This window comes from Mobula birostris, chromosome 23 (genome assembly GCF_030028105.1).
Source record: "Mobula birostris isolate sMobBir1 chromosome 23, sMobBir1.hap1, whole genome shotgun sequence".
NCBI classification, from domain to species: Eukaryota; Metazoa; Chordata; class Chondrichthyes; order Myliobatiformes; family Myliobatidae; genus Mobula; species Mobula birostris.
In genome coordinates, this window is record NC_092392.1 from 61,962,240 (window position 1) to 61,977,955 (window position 15,716).

Genomic DNA, 15,716 nt, shown 5'->3' on the forward strand with positions numbered 1-15,716 from the left:
GACCTTTTCAGAATGGCAGGCGGTGACTAGTGGGGTACCGCAAGGCTCAGTGCTGGGACCCCAGTTGTTTACAATATATATTAATGACTTGGATGAAGGAATTAAATGCAGCATCTCCAAGTTTGCGGATGACACAAAGCTGGGTGGCAGTGTTAGCTGTGAGGAGGATGCTAAGAGGATGCAGAGTGACTTGGATAGGTTGGGTGAGTGGGCAAATTCATGGCAGATGCAATTTAATGTGGATAAATGTGAGGTTATCCACTTTGGTGACAAAAATAGGAAAACAGATTATTATCTGAATGGTGGCCGATTAGGAAAAGGGGAGGTGCAACGAGACCTGGGTGTCATTATACACCAGTCATCGAAAGTGAGCATGCAGGTACAGCAGGCAGTGAAAAAGGCGAATGGTATGCTGGCATTTATAGCGAGAGGATTGGAGTACAGGAGCAGGGAGGTACTACTGCAGTTGTACAAGGCCTTGGTGAGACCACACCTGGAGTATTGTGTGCAGTTTTGGTCTCCTAATCTGAGGAAAGACATCCTTGCCAGAGAGGGAGTACAAAGAAGGTTCACCAGATTGATTCCTGGGATGGCAGGACTTTCATATGAAGAAAGACTGGATGAACTGGGCTTGTACTCGTTGGAATTTAGAAGATTGAGGGGGGATCTGATTGAAACGTATAAAATCCTAAAGGGATTGGACAGGCTAGATGCAGAAAGATTGTTCCCGATGTTGAGGAAGTCCAGAACGAGGGGTCACAGTTTGAGGATAAAGGGGAAGCCTTTTAGGACCGAGATTAGGAAAAACTTCTTCACACAGAGAGTGGTGAATCTGTGGAATTCTCTGCCACAGGAAACAGTTGAGGCCAGTTCATTGGCTATATTTAAGAGAGAGTTAGATATGGCCCTTGTGGCTACGGGGATCAGGGGGTATGGAGGGAAGGCTGGGGCGGGGTTCTGAGTTGGATGATCAGCCATGATCATAATAAATGGCGGTGCAGGCTCGAAGGGCCGAATGGTCTACTCCTGCACCTATTTTCTATGTTTCTATGTAAAGATTTCTACTTCTCATGTATATGAAGGATGTAATAAAGTCAATTCAATTCAATTGTGGAAAATAGAACATACACATCAACATCAACATAAGAAATCATCAAGCCAATATTTAGCCCATCATTCATTCATTTACAAGCCTTTAGTCAATGATTCATAGTGTTTTAACACAAATTTAAGCTAATTTGTGTGTAAAGTCATGAGGGGCTTTCCATTGTGATGTTTCTGTGTGGAGCCCTTGCAGTGGCCATACCTTGGAAAGTAGTGGACCATTGAGTACGGTCAGTTTGCTACGCTGGGTTGTGGATTGCACCTTGCTTTGGAATACCAGGTAGCTTCAGGCATGGCAGGTGCATTTCTCAGAATGTTGCTGGTTTCTGTACAGAGTAGTGCAGCTGTTTAGGATGGACCCCAACAGATACCTCTTCCTCTCTCTTTGGATTTTCCTGGCAAAGACCCATTCTCTAAAAAGATGGACAACCATCTCAGTTTCTGTGCAATGATGATGTGGTTAGTAACTGGCCAATATTCCACCCATACTTGAAAGATATAATAAAAGTACCTTTCTCACTACTGACCCAGCAAGGCCTTCATGATAGTGTTCTGTGAGAGACAAATAGTGCAAAATGGTCCAGACTAGTTCTTGGGCAACATGGTCAGATTCATCTTTTTAAGTACTAGGGACAGATAGGATTCAACCCACAAGAAAATGTGGCTACACACAAAGGTAGCTGCTTGGTGGAATAATGGTGCGGTAGGTAGTGCTGCCGCCTCACACCTCCAGCGAATTTATTTCAATCCTGACTCCCAGTGTCATACTTCCCTGTGGCCACTTGCACTTCCCCGGGTGCTCCGGTTTACTTCCACACCTAGGTGAGATAGTTAGTGGGATAACTGGCTACTAGATTACTCAAAGTGTATGTGGTGTTAGGAGAATTGATGAAGAGTTATAGGCATGTCAAAAAGAATAGATCAGCAGGAAGTAAATGGAGGTATAGGATTGCAGGGATATCTCTGAGAACTAGCATAGACTTAAAGGGCCAATTGTGTTCCTTCGAAGAATGAGGGCTTCATTAGATACAATTACCCCCTTATTTCTCAGACCCTGGGCTTCAGATTGCTTCAGAACAGCTGTGGGATATGCACCATATCTGCACCAAGTATAGCAACATCAGGAGTACCCTGCACTTGGTTACCAGATGATTGAGTGTGAGTGTTGTAGTGCACAAGCCAGGTTCTTCATAATCATATTTACATACTCACTTCTTTGTGCATGCCCCCACTCCAATAGCTAAGGGTTGCAGGAGAAATTTGAGTTGATGGCAGATGCTCACTGATCTGCATATAGACAGCACCATCTGCAGAAGGGCACTTTGTTCTGAGAGCCTCTGTTATTTGGGGTTGTTACCTGTCTTTTACCAGCAACCTTCCTGATAGAATCAACAGAAGGCTACCTACAATTGACAAACAATTCTGACCAACTACGTGCTTTTGCCTTCCTCCAGATGTGATTAGGAAGCTTTCTGTTTCCCATTCATTGATTAAGATTGTGTCACTGATGTATGTATTAAGCAGTCTTATCCAACTACAGATTACCTTCCCAATCCCATGTGTGTGCTTTATTTTCCAGCATTATACTTTATTTATCAGGGGAAAAGGCAGATAGGTAGACCAGAGTCCATGGCCATATCAACCGTGATCTTATTGAATGGTGAAGCAGGCTTGATGGGCCAAGTGAACTACTCCTGCCTCCTACTTCTTATGTTCTTTTGTACTAAACAAAGTTATACAATAAAGATAAGCTTTCATCTTCTTTCACTGCTTCAAGCATATCTTTGCATGTGCTAACAATATTTACAATATACCATAGATGAGCTAGTAGTTAATTCCACTGTTTTGACGTAGTGTCCAGCAGCTCAATGTCCAAGTAAGATTGGACCCTATACTGCTGTCTCTGGAGAAAATGCTACACTCATCTATAACATTTTTAAAACATTGCGTATCATCGTGTTTTTCCATTTGCAAAGTCATACTTTTATTGTCACAAACAAGAGATGCTGGAAATCCAAGCAGCACACACAAAATGCTGGTGGAACCCAGCAGGATCATCTTTTCTGCATCAACACAGCAAGCTGAAATTGCACCCTTCTGATTACCATGACATTAGGTTTGCAATGCACAATTTTGCATTTCAATTTTCAGATTCATATTCAGCTTTATTGATCATATGTACATCAAAACACACAATGAAATGTGTTGTTTGTGTTAATGAACAGCACACCCAAGGATGAGCTGGCGGCAGCCTGCAAATGTTGCCACACATTCTGATGCCAACGTAGCAATGTTCAGCAACAACAGCAGCAGCAACAACAAAACAAGGTGACAACAACAACAAACCAACAGCAGCAGTACAAGCACCTTTCCCTTCCTACCTACCCAACAACTAAGATGACCCCAAACACCCTTTTCATTCCCCAAAACCATCCCTAAGAACTTAAAACTTAAAAAACCCCTTTTTCTTCTTCTTCGAAGTAGTAGCCTCCCAACCACTAAGTTCAAATTGTGCTTTACTTGATCGAGCACTGCTTTCATTGCCCTTTGTTCAGGAAGGGGGTGGATATAGTCTATTTATACATTAAACACATATTGTGGGCAGGGTGTTACATCCAATTGATTCACCTCTGCTCTTGATGGTGTGCCCAGTCGTCTGACCCCGCCATCTAGGACCAATTTCTTATAAATACTATAAATGCATCCTAATCCCCGAGCCTATGTGCCTTTTTATGACTAGCTCTCCAAGTCCTCTGTCTTTGCTGCAACAAGCTCTTTTAACCCAACTCTATATGTGACTGCCTAACAGTCACCCTCTCGAGTAATTAGAGATGTGCAATAAATACTGGCAATGTTAACATTAGAGATGGGCAATAAATGAAGAATTAACAAAAACCCAACATGCACCGCTTTGTCATGCTTGTACTCATCGCCCAATTAACTGAAGATGCTTGATCTTGACTTCCTTGTGCATAGGGAATCAATAATGTTTTAAATGAGTATTTTCATGAATATTTAAATTGCATGGTAAATATCTGTATATTTATATGTTTTTTTTAAACTGGGTATTATCCCTACTCACTGACTGAGCTATTGTTCTGCTTTGATTTATTAGAGCCAATGATCTGTTTTGCATCTGGAACAAATATGAAAAAATGTTACCAGTTCACTATTTTGAAGAAAAATTGCTGATGGTTGGAGATTTTCTTGTGCATCTAAAGGTAAATTTGTCTGAATTCCAATGATAAACTAAATATAAAATTAGTATTTTATTATTTGGAATAAAAGGTAATTATGTTAAACAAGCATCTACCTATTTTAAATGTGTCAAATTTCTGGTTAATAGTCCAAATGTAACTATGCTGAAAAGTTTTGAATACATATCCTGTAATTTTATTGCAGTGGTATTCACACTTAGCTAAAACATCAATTGAGGTTTCACTTGTCTGAGTCGATGTCTCATAAAATCAAATACACAGCATAGAACCAGGCCCCTTGGTGCACTTAATCCATGCCGAGCAACTGGCACCCTAGATGGGACATCATACAATGTGCTGGGACCTCTGCTGTTTGTGACATATAAAAATAACTTGGATTAGTACGTTTGCACTTGACACAAAGATTGGTGACATCGTAGATAGTGTAGAATGTTGCCGAAGGGTACAGTAGGATACAGATCAGTTGCAAATAAGGATGGAGAAATGGCAGAGTTTAACCTGGGCAAGGGTGATGTGTCACACTGTGAAAGATTAAACGTAAAATGAAATTACCTTTAACGGTGAAAGATCTTGGGGTCCAAGTCCATAGCTCCCTGGAGGTGGCTGCACAAATTGATAGGGTGGTAAAGAGGTGCATGTCAAGGCATTGAGTTCAAGAGTCAGGATGTTATGCTGCAGCTTTATAAAATCTTGGTGCCAGCATCTGGAGTATTTCATTCATTTCTGGTCTCCCTGTTCTGGAAGGATGTGGGGATGCAGAAAAGGTTTACCGGAATGCTACCTGGATTAGAGGATTTGCTGTAAGGCGAGGTTGGACAAATGAGGGTAACTTTCTCTGGAGTGGCAGAGACAGAGGGGAGACCTAATAGAAGTTTATAAACTTATAAGAAGCATAGAGTAGATTGCTTTTAATTTTTTTTCTTTGGGTTAAATTATTTCATACCAGAGGGCATACATTTAAGGTGAGGGGGGGGGGGGAAAGTTCAAAGAAATGTACTGGTCCAGTCACAAACATGAGAAAATCTGCAGAAAATCCAAGCAACACACACAAAATGGTGGAGGAACTCAGCAGGCCAGACAGCATCTATGGAAAAGAGTACAGTCGATGTTTCAGGCCAAGACCCTTCGGCAGGACTGGAGAAAAAAAGATGAGAAGTAGATTTAAAAGGTGGGGGAGTGGAGAGAGAAACACAAGGCGATAGGTGAAACCAGGAAATGCACACTGGAAAAGTTTTTTTTAAAAAGAAAGTGGTGGGTTCCTTGAATGCCCTGCCATGGGTGGTGGTGGAGACAGGTGCAATAGAGGTGTTTGAGAGAATCATAGATAGGTACATGAATATGCAAGATTGGATCATGTAGAGACAGAAGGATTAGGTATCCTTAATTAGGTTGGTAAAGCATCGTGAGCTGAAAGGCCTGTTCCTGTGCTGTACTCTTCTATATTCTATAAAACTTAAAGTGGAATCAAAGAGCTTTTATTGCTTCCAGGTTATCATCTCTCACTCAACCTCTGCCATCAAGAATATATGTTAGTCAATCATTTATCCTGTAGCTCCAGCTACAGAATCATATTCAAATGTTTCAGAGATGAGGAATTTTAGTAAATAGATTAGAAGTTGCAGTTTTACTTTTTGGAACAAAGGTGTTTGAGTTGAAGATTGATGGAGGTATAGAAGAATATGATTGTTTATATAAGGTAGATAAAAAGTTGTTCCTATTAACTGCAGATGAAGGAAATCTGAAATGTTGAAAATACTCAGTGTAGCAGATAATATATCCAGAGAGAGTGAAACAATATTTCTGTTTTGCGTTTCTGATAAACCATTGTTAGATATTTTATGACAGAGTAATCTATGTCCGTTTTCTACAAGAAGCTATTTCTGAGTATTGGGTCCACATTGGCTCACAGAGCAATCCCATTCAGAATCAGGTTTATTATCATTGTATTGTGTAGTATGAAATTTGTTCTGCGGCAACAGTACGGTGCAAAGTTATAACATGACTATAAATTGCAGAATAGTGGACAAAAAAGAATACCCATTCCGAAGTAAATTTCCTTGTAACCTAGCCTGCTCATGTTCCCATCAACACCTCTTAAATTCTACCATTAACCTACACAGTAGCAGCAATTTGCAGTCGACAATTAACTTTTTAGCTTACCAATCTTTGGGCTGTGAGAGATGACCACAGAAGACTTGTCTGGTCACAGGGAGAATGTACAAATTTCACACAGACAGCACCAGTGGTTTGTGAGGCAGCAGGCTTATCAGCTGTACCAACAATATAAATTGAGATTTCAGCCTTTGTTTTCTAGCACAAATCAATTTTAGGCCACTGAGGAATTAGCTCTTTTTTTTATGCCCATGGTAAACAAGTGTTTCTTAACAATAATTTTAGTGTGTTTTTACATAAGAATATCAATGACTATCGACCATGATGAAGTGCTTTGGGAAATTTGTCATGAAGCATATCAACTCATAAGATGATGCATTTATCGTGTAGATAGTCAGGGACTTTTTCTCGGGGCTGAAATGGCTAGCACGAGAGGGCACAGTTTTAAGCTGCTTGGAAGTAGATACAGAGGAGATGTCAGGAGTAAGTTTTTTTAGGCAGAGAGTGGTGAGTGCATGGAATGAGCTGCCGGCGACAGTGGTGGAGACGGATACGACAGGGTCTTTTAAGAGACTCCTGGGCAGATACATGGAGCTCAGAAAAATTGAGGGCTATGCATAACCCTAGGTAATTTCTAAGGTAAGGACATGTTCGGCACAGCTTTGTGGGCTGTAGAACCTGTATTGTGCTGTAGGTTTTCAATGTTTCTATTAACTCTTGCCTAAGATGCATCTGCTTCACTTTGCCTATCATCACATCAGGTCAGATGCCCTGTCGTTTCACTCAGCTCAGAAACATCTGGACAATACTATACCAAGATGCTCTTCATTCACTACAGCTTAGTATTTAACACTATCATCCCCTGGAAACTCATCACAAAGTCCCAAGACCTCAGTCTTGATACTTCCTCGTGCAACTGGATCCTCGATTTTTCCACTTGCAGACCCCAGTCAATCCGGATTGGCAAGAACATCTCCTCCACAATCACTGTAAGCACAGCTGCTCTAAAAGTTGGTGTTTATCCCTCTGCTGTATGCATTTTATACTTGTGAATGTGTGGCAAAGTACAGCTCCAATGCCATATTTAAGTTTTCTGACAACATCACTGTTGTTGGCGGAATCAAAAGTGCGGATTTGCATACAGGTGGGGAGGGGTGAAATTCTGGGTGAATGGTGCTGTAACAACCTCTCACTCAAAGTCAGCAAGACCAAAGAGTTGATTATTGATTACCGGAAGAAAAAAAATAGAGATCCATGAGCCAATCCTCATTAGGGGATCAGAGATGGAGAGGGTCAGTAACTTTAAAACTCCTTGGCGGTATCATATCTGAGGATCTGTCCTGGGACTAGCATGTAAATGCCATCACAAAGAATGCCTCTACCATTTTAGAACTTTGCACAGGTTCGGCATGTAATCTAAAACTTTGACAAACTTCTACAGTGGTGCTAGAAAGTTTGTGAACCCTGTAGAATTTTCTCTATTCCTGCATAAATATGATTTAAAATGTGATCAGATCTTCACACAAGTCCTAAATTAGATAAAGAGAACCCTATTAAATAAGAAATAAGTAAGACAAAAAACATTACACTTATTCATTTATTTGTTGAGAAAAATGATCCAGTAATACATCTATTTGTTGGAAAAAGATGTGAATCTTTGCTTTAAGTAACTGGTGTGACCACCCTCCCCAACCCCAGTATAGCAATAACTTCAACCAGACGTTTCTGGTAACTATTAATCAGTCGTGCACATCGGCTTGGAGGAAGCTTAGGCTATTCCTCCTTACAAAACTGCTTCAATTCTGGGACATTGGTGGGCTTCCTTGTATGAAGTGCTTGCTTCAGGTCTTTCCACAACATTTCTATAGGATTGACATCAGAACTTTGACTTGGCCATTCCAAAACAAAATTTTCTTCTTTTTAAACCATTCTGTGGTTGATTTACTCTTGTCTTTCAGTTCATTGTCTTGTTGCATTATTCACCTTCTATTAAGCCCCAGGTGATGGACTGCTACCCTATCATTCTCCTGTAAAATGTTTTGATGCAATTTTGAATTCATTGTTCCCTCAATGATTGCAAACTGTCCAGGCCCTGAAGCAGCCCCAAACCATGTTGCTCCTTCCACTATGCTCCTCAACTGGGATGAAGTTTTGGTGTTGTATGCAGTCCCCCTTTTCCTCCAAAAATAGCAATGTGCATTTATGCCAAAAAGTTCAACTTTTGTCTCATCTGTCTACAGAACATTGTCCCAGAAGCATTGTGGAACTTCTAGGTTCCTCTTGTCACCTAGCACCCCACCAGCCTCCACGTCCAGCACATAATTCTCGGAAACTTCTGCCACCTCCAACTGGATCCCACCCGAACTGATTGCACAACCCATGGTTTCACTTTCAAGGACTCTACAATGTGCGTTCTCATTATTATTTATTTATTTTTATTTGCACAGTTTGTCTTTTGCATATTGCTTTTTTGTCAGTTTTTGTGTTGTTGTTTTCATTGATTCCATTGCATTTCTCTGTTATATGAATGCAAGAAAGTGAATCAGGGAATCAGGTATATGTACTTTGATAATAAATTTACTTTGAACTTTGAAACAGGAGCAGAAGTAAGCCAGTTAGTCCCTTGAGCCTGCTGAACCATTTAATGAAATTACGGCTGAATGCAATTTTGACATCAACACCACCCTTCTGTCTGTCCCCACATGCCCTAACCCTTGTAGCAAAAATGTCTGTCAATCTCTACCATGAATGTATCCACAGCTCTCTGGGGTCAAGAATTCCAAAGATTCACCACCAACTGAGAGAAGAAATTCCTCCTTCATAATCTTAAATGTTATTCTAAATCAATACCAGCTTTTAACTAGCAGGTTTATATTGTTTTGCTAATTTTTGCTTTTCCTAGTTATAGATAATCCCACCAGGAAAAACACCCTCTTGGTATGTACCCTGTTAACCCTCTCAGAATCTCCATTTCAAAAACATCACCTCTCAGGTCTCTTCCTGACCTGCTGAAACCCACTTCATCTGGTAAATCAACCTAGTGAAACTTGGGACCAAAACTGTATATATCCTCCTGGTGTGTTCTCATCAATACCATAGAAGTTTGTAGCAAATGTTCTTGACTTTTATACTACATACCCTTGCAATAATGGCCAATAATCAATTAGCTAATCTTCTTATTTATTTGTATCTGAATGCTATCACACATGTACTCAGGTATCCAGATCCATCTGTACTGCAAAATATTGCAGTGTTGTTCTATTTAAATAATAAGTTGTTTTTCCAATCTTTTGTTGTCTTCTAATGTTGGCGTTAACTCCTAGCAATATAACTTGGCCGCATGCCAATGTTATGGACGATACCTGCAGAAATTTGGTTCCTTCCGGATGGATGATATCACAGACATAGAGAAGTTTAAAGTCATGTTCTTTGTAAATGGACTTGAAGTGGATAATTCCAGCTTTACGGTATGTTCATAAATGTCTTTTTATGACAAGAAATGCAAAATACCTATATATATTTGTTACCACTGAATGCCTGAGAAATGTCTTTGTGACTTTATTATCCTGGTCTATCCACTGATTTTTTTTCCCCCCGCCTCTATTTACAATAGATCCATTATTCTATGCTGATAAAGTATTTTAAATCCAAAACTAAAAATGTGGCGGATGATGAAAGTCTGAAATAAAACCACAAAATATTGGAATCACTGAGCAAGTCAGGCAACATCTTTGGAAGGAGAAGCAGGGCAGGTTAGATGATGTTGGATAGTGTAGTGTACTTGGATAAATCTACAGGAGTGACCCTGAGTTTCTAATTGTTTGCCACTTGAATTCTCTATCCCACTTAACTCTTACCCCTTTTTTTAGTGTCTTTCTCCCCTGTATGCTTCAGGACTCAGTGCTGAATTTCCTGACTTTTGGTAACTTGCTCTTTATTTCTGTCTGTATCAGACCTAGCCATTTCTGCCAGTCACAGTCTATGATTTTTGGGAGAGAAAGTGTAGTCTGCTGGGTACATTCTATAGATCTACAGTCGAATAAGTTGATTCCAACTTCTAGTAGGTTTTGTACAAAATCAAGGACCATGAAGTTAATTTGACATGGTCCTTGATTTTGTACAAGACCTGCTAGAAGACTTGTCAGTGCACCAAACATTTCATTCTACGTAACTCTGCATAATCTTGCTTCGATCTTCTGCACCATAATTCGTAGGTAACCCTGCCCTTTGACAAGCCAGCACTTGTGCCCAAGGAATTGTATCATCATTATCATTATGGGCAGCATGGTTAGCATAATGGTTTACAGCAGGGGTCCCCATCCTTTTTTGCACCACGGACCAGTTTAATATTGACAATATTCTTGTGGCCGACTGTGTTAATCACGACTGGAATATAGGTGATAAGTCAACTATAAGTCACTTATCAGTGCTAATGCACTCAATTTTGTTTCTAAAAGGGTTTATCTAACGAATTTAATATTAAACACACAGCGCATATTTTCCTCGCAGGAATATAGTGATAAGTCGGTTATAAGTCATAAGGGGGCTCCTTATGTCCAGTCTATTCCGCAATTTAGTTTTTGTTGCATTCATTGCAGAAAACCCCGCTTCGCAGAGATATGATGTTGGAAATGGAAGCAACGTTTTCAGTGCTTTCGTGGCTATCGCAGGCTATTCAGCCTTGACTTTGATCCAGAATGCCAGCAGAAATGTTATGTCAAATATACCTTTCAGCCCACTATCGTCATTTGCAAGCTCGAGGAGTTGATCTTCTTCCCGCGCTGACATGGATGATTCACCGGGGACATTCACAAATGGGTCACGGACCCATTCCTTTGCACGTCTTAGATCATTTGCGGTTGGGAAGTAACGCTCGAATTCTATCGACAGCGAAGATAGATGTTCGCGCATCAGCTGTGAGCCTCAGTCTCTCCCAAATTCCCAGCTAATGTTACGAACATGTCAAATATGCCCCTGTCCACTCGCCGTCCCTACAGTTCCAGTTTGGCTGTGAAAGCAGACACTTTATCTGCCAACTTGAAGACAGTTGTCATTCTCCCCTGAAGTGACAAATTGAGTTCATTGAGCAGGTTGAAGATGTCACACAGATAAGCGAGTTTTGCTATCCACTCCTCGTCACTGAAAAACCCTGGCCAGGGCTCTCCCCCTTGATAGCCACCTGACTTCAGTGTGAAAGAGAAGGCGTTTGTGCTCTGCATCCATTTCCTCGCAAAGCTGCTCAAACAGATGTGAGTTAAGGGCTTTTGCTTTGATGTGATTGATAACTTCAACAATGTCACTCAATACGCTGTTAAGATCAGGTGACATTTTTTGGCTAGCCAGCATTTCCCTGTGTGTGACACAGTGTGTAGACTGGCATTCAGGAGCAACCCCTTTGACTCGGATAGTGAAACCAGACTCATTAAGCCCTTCCAACAGCTGTGCTTCGATGTCCTCCGCTATGTCATCGATTCTGTTTGAAACTGTGGTAGCTGAAAGAGAAACCTGTGCCATCTTGTTAGCTGCAGCTTCTCCCAACAGTCACGGCACATGTCCTTGGCAGCAGGCAGATTTAATTCTTCACCAACAGCAAAAGGCTTTTTAGCCTTAGCAATATGGCTAGCCACTAAGTACAGTGCTCTCAGGGCAGCAGCAATTGTGGAGGTGGTGGCTCTCAGCACTTGCTTCTGTCCCGCTTGCTCACATTTTTTCCGCTCAAAAATCTCAATGGGTTTGTCTTTAAGTGCAGGGTGATTGGACTCAAGGTGCCGAAGCAGTTTAGAGGGCTTCATTGCCTCATTAGACAGCTTGTCTCCACATTTCACACACAGGGGGCTTGGAGCGTGCGAGTTACCAATCGCAATACAGCCATATTTTATGTACGACTCGTCGTATTTTCTGTTGAAGGAAGCTTTTTTTTTTTTTTGCAGTCTCGGCCTCAGCTGTCTCTGCGTTATCATCATTGTTAGGCCTTTTATGCTTCCTACCATCTCTTCCAAAGAAACTCTCAAGCGACGTTTGTTTTTTTACTCATCGAGTAGTTGTAGGTTAATGACTGACTTATGTCCTTGCGTGGGTAATGACCTCACGTGCGTTCAAGTTCAACAGTGAGCGTGACAGGGAATGAGGAAAGGTGCAGTTGACTCATATTGTTTCCTCGTGGCCCAATGGTTGGGGACCACTGGTTTACAGTGCCATTGACCTCGGTTCAATTCCCACCAATGACTGTAAGGAGCTTGTACGTTCTTCTTGTGACCATGTTGGTTTGCTCCAGGTGCTCTGGTTTCTTCCCATATTCCAAAAATGTACGTTTTAATATGTTAACTGGTTACCTGGGTGTAATTGGATGGCATGGGCTCGTTGGGTTGTAAGGGCCTGTTACCGTGCTGTATCTCTAAATAAAAATCATCACTTCCTCAGGCTTAGACAATCTGCAAGAATGCAGGTTGTCCCACTGATGATTGGTAGTACTTGTTCATTGGAATAAGGTCATGTTTGGGTACTGACCCCAATGAATGACTCATATTGCTACTGGATATGCAGTCTTGTTCTGAAACAGAGAAGGAAACATGTTGAAGAATGAAATTTGTATTTAGTTAATTGGAAAGCTGGCAGTATGTGCAAAGTGTGAAATATAATTGTGATATTGGTAGCACAATAAAACGTGCAAGGTTGTGATGGAACCAACAGAGATTGCTGAGAGGTGAATGATAGGCAATGACTGAATGACGTCTGAGGCTGATAGTAGGTTGCTGGAAAATTGAATTTGAAAATACCTTTACTAATTTTTGACCACTAGTTCTTGGAGCCCTGATAGAACTTGACTCCTGATATTAACCTCCAGGGCCACAGGTTTCCACAGCTTTCTGAGTATACGTGTTTGGGGCTGATGATAGTTATAAAGTATATGCTCTTCATTTCATCCTTTTATACAGAGCTCTGGAATCAGGAGCCACTTTTTTCCTGGCTTGTGCCATGTCTGGAATGGTAACAAGGATGAAGGATCAACTTCATTTGCCATATACAGTATATTTACATGTATTCCGAATTTGCTATGGCATGTTGTATGACATGCAACAAAAACAACAACATTGAACAGTTATAAAGAGTTATATAATAAATTAAGTTGAAGGATAAATATGGAATAAACCATGCATAAATACATAACTTTCAGCATGTAAACAGTGATATAAAAAGTGGTTTAAAGTGTTGATAGTGCAGTGCAGAGATGGGCTAACTGGAATGGTTGATTAGATTAACTGCCTCGAGAAGAAACTTTCAAGGTGGCATGAAGTTTTTGTTTTATAGCCTAATAGCACTTTCCTGAAGGGAGCTTTTTTTTAAAAAAAATTCCATTTCCCATCCTTTTGAAACTAGCGTGCACATCTTTTTAGATGTATAGGCATGCTTTAAGTAAGGTCTTGTAATAGCCACTACCAATATAAGCTTTTCACTCCCTCCCTCCTGAGGTATGCAGCTACTTAGTAACTTGACATTGCTGACTGCATGCTATGATAACTTAAATTAGCAGACAGTGAAAAGGGTTTATGCTTTCTGGATTGCAAATAAAAGGTTCAGGCAATTAATTGATAACAAGTCCTTACCCTTTTTTGCAATCTAACTTCTGATTTTGTTTTTTGTGTAATAATATTACATGTAAGTGCCAGTAATATCAATAGAGGCAAATGCTTTAATGAATACACATTTGGTATAATACTTGCCCAACATAAGTGAAATGAATCATTTTGTTGCCATGTGAGAGATTGCAGCAAATACATTTGATAATTCAGGAATATGTAAGTACTTATATTTCAAAACTGATAGGAGGAAGGCTGAGTTGATAGTAATTGAAATAACTTTAGTTATGCAAATTGTTTATAATATTATTCTGTTGTTTTGTAGTTTCATGCGCTGCAAATGTACAGTGTTTGCTGTTACCAAATGGTGAAAAAAGTTGATCTAAAACTATTGAATCTGGAGTCAAGAAAGAAGTGCAGGAGTATTCTTAATTTCCTTCGACTTATTATGCAAGTTGCCTTGCCTAAAGAGCATCTTTTCTGGATCATTTTCAATGGTATTCTATTTTATTCTTGCTTTTCAAAAACAATAACAAATTTACATTATTAAAAGAGATTATTGCCTGTACACTCCTATTTATTGAGAAGCCAAAAATTATTTTACTTTGTTAGAGTATCTAAATATTACTGGTACAAGTTTGGTACAACTTTTCCTTTTATCTTTTTTTATTTTTCTAAATTGCCTATAAGCATGGTTTTTGGGTTTGTAAGATTGGAATGGAATCTTATTTGTCACCTGATCATAATGGAAAGCTGCAGGCATGGTGTAGAAATTTCCATAGTGCAGAAAGGTTTTCTCTTCAAAGAATATACCAGTTAGTGTTTTTAAGTGGACAAAAGAAACGATCATGGTGGATAAACAAACAACAGCAAGCAACAAGGGTCTCGGCCTGAAACGTCGACTGCACCTCTTCCTAGAGATGCTGCCTTGCCTGCTGCGTTCACCAGCGGCTTCTATGTGTGTTGCTTGATCATGGTGGATAACTACCTGCGGATCACTCTATATTGGAGGTTGAGAAATTTCTCAACATTAATCATTATTTTGGGAAAAATAATGTTACTTGTTTATAAATAACAATATAGACTTGTAAAAGACATTTCTGTGATTATTCACATGGGATGCACAGCCCGAGAATTGTGCAAGCAGATTCTTTTAATGGTTTTCAAAAGAACATTATAAAAATAGTCAAAAAAAAGGAAGTTAAAGCCATAGAAAAATACAACGTGGATACAGAACCTTCAGCGAACAAGTCCATGCCAACCGTGGTGCCCAATCAGCTAGTTCCAATTTCCTGCATACAGCCCATAATCCTGCCCCTGCATATACCTCTCTTAGTGTTCTTTAAATGTACTATTGTACCTGTCTCAATCACTTTCTCTGGCAGATTGTTCCATATACTTATTACCCTCTGTGTGAAAATGTTTTCACCCCAGGTCCTTTCTAAATCTTTCCCCTCTCACCTTCTACTTTTGTTCTCCCTTACCCTGGGGTAAAGACTGTTACCATCCACCTTTTTCATGCCTCTCATCATTTAAAACATTTTAGTAAGGTTGTCCCTCATACTCTTACACTTCCAAGGAATAAAGATCTAGCTTAGCCAGCAACTCCCTGTAACACAAGACCCTAAGTCCTGGGGACTTTCTCGTAAGAAAGTTTGTACATTTTTCCTGTGTGCACGTGGGTTTTCTCTGGGTGCTCCGGTTT

General features: G+C 40.2%; 1 protein-coding gene across 13 annotated transcripts in view; it reads left to right on the forward strand.

Annotated features, from left to right (window-relative positions):
• cfap54 (cilia and flagella associated protein 54) overlaps positions 1-15,716 on the forward strand; it is a 482,407-nt gene that overhangs the window by 4,114 nt on the left and 462,577 nt on the right. For 10 of the 13 annotated variants that reach the window (XM_072241335.1, XM_072241340.1, XM_072241339.1 and 7 more), the window contains 3 exons: positions 4,220-4,325; positions 9,758-9,901; positions 14,337-14,508. In XM_072241335.1, coding sequence (XP_072097436.1) covers positions 4,220-4,325; positions 9,758-9,901; positions 14,337-14,508 — 422 coding nt within the window. Of the gene's footprint in view, positions 1-4,219; positions 4,326-7,396; positions 7,424-8,674; positions 8,842-9,757; positions 9,902-11,472; positions 11,684-14,336; positions 14,509-15,716 lie in introns of those variants that run through there. The other 3 variants (XM_072241345.1, XM_072241346.1, XM_072241347.1) reach the window with 3 other exon arrangements.